At 41.9% G+C, this 10,916-nt stretch overlaps 2 protein-coding genes across 2 annotated transcripts; one reads left to right on the top strand and one right to left on the bottom strand.

The window, feature by feature from the left end:
* Nucleotides 1–297: 297 nt before the first annotated feature.
* Nucleotides 298–1,505, top strand: LOC147899590 (uncharacterized). Its single transcript, XM_087378577.1, has 2 exons — nt 298–1,199; nt 1,313–1,505. Exons 1-2 carry the CDS (start codon nt 392–394, stop codon nt 1,330–1,332), a joined length of 828 nt encoding a protein of 275 aa, XP_087234703.1. The 5' UTR covers nt 298–391; the 3' UTR covers nt 1,333–1,505.
* A 5,335-nt stretch (nt 1,506–6,840) lies between these two features.
* LOC147899589 (uncharacterized) lies at nt 6,841–10,916 on the bottom strand. The gene is made up of 7 exons (XM_087377974.1): nt 10,356–10,916; nt 9,956–9,994; nt 8,689–8,759; nt 8,168–8,232; nt 7,926–8,015; nt 7,680–7,772; nt 6,841–7,558 (listed from the first exon to the last, which is right to left on the bottom strand). Exons 1-7 carry the CDS (start codon nt 10,886–10,888, stop codon nt 7,112–7,114), a joined length of 1,338 nt encoding a protein of 445 aa, XP_087234100.1. The 5' UTR covers nt 10,889–10,916; the 3' UTR covers nt 6,841–7,111.

The raw sequence follows: 10,916 nt of genomic DNA, 5'->3' as shown, positions 1-10,916 counted from the left end.
CCACACACCCACCCACTAGCGTTGTCAAGGGGCACCGCCTTGCGCCTACGCAATAGGCTATTCGGACTGGAAAGAGGGCAGCCGCCCTAGAACTGGACTGCGCGGCGTCGTTCTCAGTGTTGGTGCTTTGGAGAGAAGGCATGAGGGCAGCCCATGTGGGGTTGGATGGGTCAACCATGGTATGAGAACATGAGGTTGACATATTGTAGTTAAAGCGTGTGATTAAGATGTTAATTAATACGGTTTAAAAATAATTCGTCTTCTTCTTCTATGAAAGAAATGAGAGACCGCCATAGCCTGAGCTTCCGCCATAGCCAGAGCTTCATTTTCAGATCATCTCGCCATAGCTTCAATGCATTCAAATGCTTGAAGCACCCTCCTACAGGAAGCTATGGACGCCTCAGCCTCATCAGTACAATCTTCCCCTCGCTTTTCCTATGACGTTCTGCACGTAGATCACCCCAATCAGATCTCTGCTGCCTTGAATCCAGCTTTGCAGAAGCTCCCGTCCCAGCTCTGCGTGTTTCTTCCACAGCAACCCTCCCCCCCGGTTTTTTCTACCACTGCTGTTTCATCCATCGCCGCGTTCCCCTCCATCTCCAGCTCCGATCCTGAACAGAACCTCGCGAACAGCCACAGTACTGCTGCTGCTGCGCCTGCCACCTCCGGCGACAGTGAATTCACCAACCTGACCGCGCATTTTGGGTGCAGCGGAGTTCAAGTCGGGCCTCCTGCGCCCTCTGTTAAGCTAGAAAGCCACCCTCCTTCGGCTTCTATAACACCGGCCATGGCCTTATCTGCTCAGGCAGCTATGGGAGCCGGAGCTGCAAAAGTGAGCAAACGACGGACCAAGAAAAGCAGCAAAAGCCCCATCACCGTCCTGTCAGCAGACACGACCAATTTTCGGGCGATGGTGCAAAACTTGACGGGAATACCGTCTTCTCCCTATATGCAGCAACAGAATGAATATCAACTCTGGGGTATAAGGATGCCTATCTCGAAGGCACCTCGAGAAACCGTGCCGACCCTTGATTCTTCATCCTACGTACTCTCACGTGGCACTTCACCAGTTCTCCCGAGTGACACACTCTTGCAAAATTCTCTCGGACTTCCTTTTCTGCAATCATCGCAGCAGGCACACGCGGATCCTTCTTTCGCTGCGAAGGTAGCGGCAGAGATTGGCTCAAATCACGGACGAGGTAATGTGAACCAGAGCAGTTTTTCACCCGGAGCCAATTCTGATGTTAAGTCTTTAGTTGCAAATGTTCCCGTAAACCTGAGCAATTTAGGCTCTTCATGTACGACATTACAGGGTTTCTTGGATTCTGCTGAGGGAGGATGGCTTCGCCGATAAACTCAAAAATACAGGAGTAGGAGAAGCGGGTCAATTGAGCGTCATTCAGGCTGAACAGCTTAGGTAACCTTGTTGAATGGATATGAATGGGGATTTCTATTGAGGACTCATGGCTGATAGCCAAACTCCCAAGTGGAGCTCACTTGGCTAAGGCTGATGTTTTAATAAATAGAGACTTTAGCTCCATGTACCCTCATAATCACTCATGAAATTTTCAATGTAAGGAAGATACTTTGTATTTCATGGTTTATTAATGGATTCCCAAAAGAGTCTTCTCTTCAAAGTGAGACACATGACATTAATGAATGGCTTGCTTTGTTGATCATCAAATAATTATACTCAAAAGCCAATCTCTTCAATGAAACTCCAAACTACCTTGGATCTGATCAAGGTATTTCATATGCATTGATTTTACCTTTTGTGCACCACTTTAAATGCTCCTCTAATGCACTCTTCTTTTCCAAACCAACAATCAAGTTACTTTGGAGGTTAGGGTCACTTCTTTGTCTCTTTCTTGAACAAAGATTTTATGATGTAGAGTATTTTTAGGATATCTATATTTTTTTCTTTAAGCAAAATGCAACAATGATCAACTTTAACACTCATGGCACAGAGATATTGCTTTAAGCAAACGACCCTCATGAAAACTTATTTCCACAATACTTGCATTGGATATAGGACCTATGTTTACCAAACCTTAATGGATTCACATAATTCCAAGGCTTATATCGTGGAATTTTAGTAATAAAGGTAGATTCATTTAAAATAGCTAATGTTAGACTCTCAAAACTCCACTTTTAAAAACGTTCGAACTATAATCAACACATACATATATATGTCTACCACATGCTTGAAAAGTTTACAATTTAATCACATGAAATATAAAAAAACCACAAAACTGTTCTAGAATTATCTTCATATGCCATGTTCTTCAAGGTCTATGATTCACATCACAACACAATCTAAGACTTATCACAATATACTGTGTGGTTATAAGATGTATGATTTTGTCCCACGTGATGCATGAGAAAAGAGAAAAAATGATGTGCTTGAAAGTGCCCATTATTGCTTATGATTCGTTATGAAGCTTGGGAAAGCCACAAAATAGTTAAACACTCTTCACAAAGCAGTAAACAAACACAGTTAAAAGGTGTATATATCTATAAAGTGTTAAATGTTGACAAGCATGAAGAGTATGATTCAATCACGTGTCAGTGTGAAGTATCACAATGCCATCTTCTTTTAATTCTATTGTTAAAGATCATCAAATTCCTATCTACTCTTTGCTACCGAATAAAGCTAATGTTAATTTGGGGATAATTAAAGCTCAACCAAGTCCTGTTTAGGTGCTTCGAACATTTTCAATGGCTTATGAATCTTGTTTTACATCATCTGATCATTCAAGATAAGGTCTTGCTTTCTTTGGTGGGTGATATTCTCATTCAGAAGGGCATGTACAAGTCCTCAAATAGGTGTTGTATCTACTCCAACAATATAATTTGTGACTCAACACCACGAAACGTAAATGGTTACAGTCTAGGATAACATACTTGGGTTTTATCCTAATCCTAAAGACATCATAGCATTACAAGATTATCCCATCCAAAGAATGAAATACAAATACAAAGGTTTTTTGGTATGGCTCGTTTTAGTGCTCATTTCATTTTCAAGTTATCTATCTACTTTAGCATCTCTTTTAAGGAAATTGCTATTACAAGATGTTAGGTTTAATTGGACCCTTGAATGCCAATATGCTTTTGAACAAATTCGATCTTTTTTAAAAGAAGATGCTCTCCTTCGATACTTTGATTCGAATAAAGTCTTTTTTATAAGAATGACTTTTTTCGATCAAGGGGTGGGCAATGAGTTCTTGCATAAGGATGAGATAAGACAATGGAGGTCCATTGTTTATTGTGGCAGATGCCCATTATTTCTTTTAGCATAACCTTGTCACAACCAAAGACCTGGTATACTACCACAGACCTTGGATGTTTGATTGTAGTTTTGGCTATTTCCAAACTGCATGCTTTTATCCATGGCACCAATTGAAGTTCAAACAGACCATGTAGCTCTCAATGGTCTCCTCACATGTAAAACACTACAACACCTACAAGGTCGTTTAGCGAGATGGGTTTTGTTTTTGCAAGATTACATATCCAAAATGTATGATCATGTGGGAAAACAATCAAGTAGCTAATGCATCACCTTGGGCTCATGATACATATTTTAGCTCCTCAAGTCAACCCTTATGCAAATCAAATGTTGCCCATAGCTTCAAAGACACCCTTCTAGATTTTGTAAAATCAATTCTATTTGCCAAGGGTGAAAGAACTTAAATTTTAACAAAGTCTAGAACCTAATGTTTGCTTTATTATTCAAATGTTGTAATCTATAAAATTGCCGTTAATAATTTAAAAAACGTTTAAGTCACAAGTGAAGTTTAAGTCATAAGTGGAGTAAGGAGCGAATGAGAGCATGGTTGAGAAGGGATTAGTGGAGGTATGGGAGGATTATTGTGCTTAGAGTGTGGGGTGGTTAAAAAAAGAGTATAAAGGGGGGATTTCACGGGGTGTACATAAAATACTAATTCATCATTGGCAAAATATACATGTGTGTGTGTGTGTGTGTGTGTGTGTGTGTGTGTGTGATACATTTACTAATCAAAATTATTGCATGTGTACGTGCGTGTGTGTGCGTGTGTGTGTTTATGGCCCGCATAGTAACCCAAAGGGTAAGACCACATGGTGGGGAGTAAGCCCACTATGCGGAACTTACTCCCCATCTACTAATAATAAGTGAATTAACGTGGGTCTATACGATAAGTGTCAAAAAGAAAAAATGGTGACAATAGTAAAAGCGTAAACCACTTTTGCAAGATAGATACAAAAAATCGTAAAAAATAAGGCGAATCACAAAATGACTAGGGATTATCCATGCTAAAGAACTATCCAATGGATGTGAATTAATTGTATGGCAATAGCCCGACCAAAGGCTAGTTGGGAAATCAACGTGTATCTTTAGATTAAAAAGTCCCATCAATATTTGAGCCATACAATTAATTCCATCAATTGGATAAAAAGTTTAAAAAAGGAGAACATACAAAGAAAAAATGTTTAAGACATCTAGGTAACAATGACAATTGATGAAGCATGCAACAACAAGCACCCCCACTAGCTACAAGATGTCACAAAACACCCCTAGAAACCACATAACCAACATCCAAGAGACTACCAAGAGACTAAAGCACAAAGTGCCACACTAGAGAATTAAGTAACGTTGAGAATATTGGTGCTAAGCATCAAGAAGCCACGATAGAGGAACAAGGAGAGGCTAACAAAAACTCAAAAAACCAAGAAACTAGATGAATGCATTCAGCTGATACGTCAACTCACGGTTACCTTGCTCATAGCACACCAATAAGGCACATCAACTCCAATCGACAAAAGTTTTAGAGAGTTAATATGTTTACCCCCATCACTAGCAAGCTGAATAACCAAACCTAAAACAACTACGACACATCAAAAGCAAACTACACAAGCAAAAAAGAGACCAAAGGGGAAAAAAAACAAAGCAACAAAGGACTAGTTAGCACACCAATAAGGCACATCAACTCCAATCGACAAAAGTTTTAGAGAGTTAATATGTTTACCCCCATCACTAGCAAGCTGAATAACCAAACCTAAAACAACTACGACACATCAAAAGCAAACTACACAAGCAAAAAAGAGACCAAAGGGGAAAAAAAACAAAGCAACAAAGGACTAGTAAGCTCCCACGATAGAAAAGGCCGAAAACCAACCATGATAGAATTTGAACCTCATCGCCCAACCTTCCAAAGCTAATATGAGAGTATTACTCCAATTCCTCATTGCCAAACCTTCTAAAGCTAATAGAGCCCCCTCCCCCCGCGCGAGAAAAACTTGCAATTAATTACTTTTCTTTGTGTGCGCGTGTGTGTGGGGGGAAGGGTGCACAAAAAATTAAGCTAAGGTAAGGCGACACGATGATATTAGTGAAAAGACCGAGGGAGCCTTTTCTTGCAAGAGAAAATGGCGAGCGGCAAAGGCGACCAAGGCCTTTTCACGATCGTCCAGGGCCCACAAGAGCTTCAAGAAAACGATGGGAGGGAGATTTTCCACTCGACACCTCAACTCTGCATCATCTTCCAAGGTTGATAATGACTCGCAAACGATCTTCTAGCTGCCGGCGAAGGTTCAGTACTGATGGGGACGTGAGAACTCACGGATGGAGACTTCCTACAAATCAAAAGTACCATATCCAATGGTCCTCGATTATTTCTGAGCGACCGCGGTCCTTGACAGTGAATTAAGGTAAGGCGACGTGACGCGATGGGGAGGACGCGAAGCAAGCGGTGGGGAGGGGGCAGTCGATTGGTGGCGCAACGGGCTGGAAGAAGCCTCCGAATCTAGAAGGTTCTCTAAGATGGTATAAAAGGAGGGGGGCAATAGAGTGCAGGTAGGGGGGCCATGAAGGTCTCTCCAAGATAAGTAGGAAGAGAAAGGGAGGAGGTGGGAGAGAGGAGTGGAAGGCAAGGGGAAGGGAGACGAGTGGGAGGAGAGAGGGAGGAGGGAGCGGAAGGTAGGGGGAAGGGAGACGAGTGGGAGGAGGGAGAGAGAAGGGGAGGAGGGAGGTAGCGAGGAAAGGTGAAGGGAGGTAGAAGAGATGCGAATAGGTTTGCAATGATTAGGAGAGAGCGCTGAGTGGGGAGCGGAGGGAGAAGGATGTGAATTAACGAAGCGGAGGAGAGGAAAATGTGGCTAATTAATTAATAGGTTTGTAGCTAATGTGAGAGCACTGGCTGATCTATTCATTCTTTGTTCACGTAAGGTAATGTTGGCAACTTCGAGCACACATTAGGTGTATCACCCTTGAACATTTATTAAGATATTGGGCTTAAAATTTCTCTTTTGAGCCCAATGGGTGTTTAGATAGGCATTTAGACATGTACTAGAACTACATTTATTGTATGTGTTTTCCCATGTACATCATACTCATGTCCACAATTCAAGATGGATGTCATGCAAGCAAATTCCGATGAATTTATCATAGTATCATATCTGTCATAGGGTGGGTTGGACACATTGGGATCCATTGACCATTGTATAGAGCCCACCCATAGAAAAAACAACATATATGCAATCGATAATCACTACTATTTATTCACATATCATGCACACACGAAATACCACAATAGTAGAGACAAGAATTTCACACTTGGAAATTTAGTTTTATCTCATTTTAATAAGTCATGTCAGTTTTTTATTCAGTCTATTATTTATCACACCACCCTTCCACCATTCATCATAATATAAAGAAATTGTGTGCACGCGCGAGTTAAGGGAGAGGGAAAGCACGCCTACAAGGGCGGCATGGTGCAGCACGGGGCAGGGGCGGGGTTTAACTTTGACCATTATCACAAAGTAATGATGACATTGATATGCGGCAATGAGATCTTGAAAAATCAATATTGTTTCAATAATATACAGTGAGGTAAGAATCACTCTTTACTAATCATAAAGTGGCATTCAACTTCCACTAATTTCATATTTTCCATAATTGAGTATCATCTGCTATACCATTCTTAAATTCTGACAGGAACAATTGAATGGGCTGGACCAGTGTGATATCCTTGACAGCAAGTCCACTCCAGTAAATCTCTTCCCGCTTACGCGTCGAAATAATGTTCTTGTGTGGTTACCATCTTAAATCAGACTTGTGCTATGTATATTGAGTTCTCTATTGTGGCCAAACAGAGTCAGAATTTCCATGATCTCCACAAGCATTGAGCCTCCCATCCATCCACCTTAGGATATCTTCTGTTATTTGTTCCTTTTCAGGTTCAAAAAGTAAATCATGTAGATACCCATCATATAGTTTCAACTTTTTGTGTTTTGAAGAAGCATACTGATAGAGCTCTTGGGAAGCAAAAGGATCTGTCACTGTGTCAGCAGTCCCATGCAGCACTAAAAATGGAACTGTAATTTTCTTCATATTTCTCTGCAGATAAGCGGAGATACGTAGGATCTCGGATCCTGTCCTGATGCGAATAGGCCCAGTGTACACCAAAGGATCAGAATATTTTGCTGCAACTTCTGCAGGATCCCGTGACACCAGTATGCCTCTTTTGTTTGCACGCTTGAATTGCAGAGTTGGAACTAGGATAGAGAAAATAGGAGCAATTATCTGCAAATTCATGAGACAAATCATATTCAGCTATTAAGTCTTTTCTACAATTTTATCTATAATTTTAAGCTGCCTCCCTCTCTGGAATAGACCAATGTAACCAATTGTGTAGAGAGCATACTCTGAACACTGGATGGGCAGGTCGAACTCGCAGAGCAGGAGAGGTCAGAATCACACCTTCTAGCATCCCTTCCATAGAAGGCAGAGTGGCTGCCTGCAAGAAATCAGGATAAAACACAGCTTTACAAGTTTGACCAGGTCGTTTCACACATGGATGTCCTACGTAAGCAGAATGTTAGCAATCAATTGAAATGCGCCAAGTGCTGTGGACTTTGCAAGAACATGCCTACTAAGGAGGTCAGCTCACCTTCAAGGCCACTGCTCCACCTGTGGAATGTCCAAAAAGGAAACGTGGCACACCAGGATTGTTGTCTGCCACCCAATGGAGAAAAGCATTCTGGGCATTGCAAAAACGCTTAGTAAAGCCCACTTCAACAAAATTTCAGATGTTTGCTCACATATGAGCCATGAGCAGACTCAAAGCATTTCCAAAGATGTTTATAGCTAGGTGACAAACATAGCCTGTCACAAGAGAAATTTTAAGAATACCGTGTCTGCAACAACATGATCTAGTGAGGCAACAAAACCATGTAATCCATCACTCCCTCCATGACCTGCACAGAAAGTATACCTAGTTAGACCACATATACAAGCACACGCGCACACACCCATTGACCCACCCACATGGGTACCCACCTGCATGCACATACTATAATACAAGCCATGTTCTGGTCGTAATGAACTCATTTGTATTACAATATGCTTTTCAATGACTAAACCAGATTTATTGTAGACTTGAAGGCTCCACAAGCTGACGAAGACTAAACAGCCAGTGTTTGAAACCCCACATAAGAGTTGAAAACAAGTATTTCTTAAGCCCCACTCCAAGAAATTCACGAAAAACCAAGAAAACCATTCCTTACTGTACTAACGCCTCAATGTTAAACGATTTTCTTAAGCCTAAGTTATGACGTATTTTCCTTTTATAAAAGCAACAAAAAGGAAAGAGACTTTGTCCTAACAAGGTATAACCAAACCCTAAAAGGGATTGACAAGGAGCAAGTTCTTACCAATCCAGTCCATGGCATACACTCCGTAGCCTTGTGAGTTCAACTGCTTTGCAAAATTGATGTATCTGCCACTGAGGTCACAATCTTAAGATTAACATGTGTCCATGCATATGTCAACAGGTTAAAAACATATGTGAGACCACTACTGCATAAAATGCTTGTAATTTGTAAATCCGGATGTCATAGAACTTCTAGACAAAGGACAATGATTAAAGGAAAAATATGTATTCATCCAAAACCTTGCAAACATAATTATGGCAGTGCCTTGCCACTTCCTTGCTGGAAGGATTTTTTAAAATAAATGAGATTGAAAATGAAACTGAGACATTGGTTTGATTCATGCCATAGTCGATCAACGCGTAATACCGGTAGCACCACAAACCAGTCGTGAAAGGATGCAGAGTTATCCTTTTATTCTCTAGAGGGAAAAAATAAATTGGAGAATTAGATGCTTTTGAACCTCCCACAATTTTTGAAATAAAATAAAAAAGACACCCCTCCCCACAAACACAACCATTACTTTGCAACAAGGGAGGTTATCCCTCGAAACAAAAACAAGAATCACAAAATTTAATGCATGGAAGGGAACCCCGTGGGAGGAGATGCAGAGCCTTATCAATAGGAGCAATCCTCCTAGGTAATAGCTGCCTGTCTTCTACCCTCTGGTTTCCATCCATCCATCCCCACGTCCCTCTACCCTGCGAGTAGCTGTTCTAAGGTGTTTCCTGTTACATTTGAGAGCCACTTAAAGTGTCTGATATCAAGCTCTGAAAGCTTTTAGGGGTGCCCACACCTAGTTGTGTAGCTTCTCCTTCATGTAGGCTAAACTTTCCACTGGGCTTTGTGCCGTTATCTCTAGCAGTCCTTAGGCTTCAACAGTACAGAGTCACTTTTCTGTCCTCAGCCAAGGCCTGGGCACAGCCTACAGGTGGGGTCTGCCATGTGGAATCTTCTTTGGCTCAGACAGCAGACCGAACTCTTGGTCAGGTTGAGCACCATGAAGCAAGGAAGGGGAGTTTTCAGCTTGTATTTGAGAAGTTTGTCATTCTAGGGTATGCTAGCCATACGGAGTCTAGTTGAGATCTGCAGTTATCAGTTCATAATGACAGTCAGACACAAGAAGTTCAAAAGAGAATAAAATTGGGCGCACACGTGATTTCGACAAAGTTAGGACACGTAAAATAATCAAGACACCATCTTGCCCTCTAATGGTGAAAATAAGGAAAGAACGCACAGAGAGTGGTAAGAGATGGCAAAGCAAGCATACCCATGCTCATTCAGGCCATGAAGGACAACCAGCAGGCCCCTGCAAAAAACCCATGTGAGCACAACCACAGTTAATAAAAAAGGGACCAAAGCGGGGGGAGAAGGGAGCGGGGGCGCAATTTTCTCAACTGTATTCTTACACACTTGACATACAGCACAGATTCCGTTCTCCATGCTTGAGACCTTCCAAAAACAATCTCACACTTAAATTTTCCCCATAAAAGTCTACAGCATTTGCCTTGGCGCTAATTCGAAATGCATAATGATACTTGGAATTAAATTGAGCCCACCAAAATTTCCATTCTTCAAAGTGTCAAACGCACACCGAAGTGAAATATTATGCCATTCCAATGGTCATTAGAGCCGAAAGTCAACTTCATTTCTCAAGATAGAAGATGTACTTCATCTCCTTGCCATGGGCCGGAGTCCAGGACTGCGTGTACAATGTCTGCCGCCTCGAATTGACGAAGAGGTGCGTCTGCCAACAGAAGGCCCTCTCATCGATTTTCACGGTGGAGCGCAACTTGTGAGCCAAGGTTCTTCGAGAAGCGACATCAGAAACGGTCGATCGCAGGGGAACGTGGGCAATTTTGGAGGGCTGTGTCTCTGGAGCACCCTCGTGCTGGGATGGTGTTTGGGAGGCATCGAGATGAAGGCCCGACGAGGGGCTAATTCTGACGTATTTGAATCGGCAGAGGAAAACGATCCAAATGAAAAAGGAATGGAATTTAAAAGCCAAGGTTCGGAAGGCACGAAGAGAGTGGGGAGCTTGTGTGAGGGGGAGCAATGAAGAGATGGAAGGCGAGGGGGTACGGAAGGAAGCCATAGATTGAAAACGAGGAAAGCTACAACGAGGGAAGGTGGAGGGAGAGGAGGATGCAAACCCAATTGTGGTGATGCAATGACAAGGAAGAAATTGTTCACAGAGCTTCATCTCTAATAGATTCTTTGATCATATCATA

This window comes from Dipteris shenzhenensis, chromosome 8 (genome assembly GCF_047967505.1).
Source record: "Dipteris shenzhenensis isolate YYH24624 ecotype China chromosome 8, Dip_SZ_1.0, whole genome shotgun sequence".
Classification (NCBI taxonomy): Eukaryota; Viridiplantae; Streptophyta; class Polypodiopsida; order Gleicheniales; family Dipteridaceae; genus Dipteris; species Dipteris shenzhenensis.
This window is presented reverse-complemented; position numbering and strand designations above follow the sequence as displayed.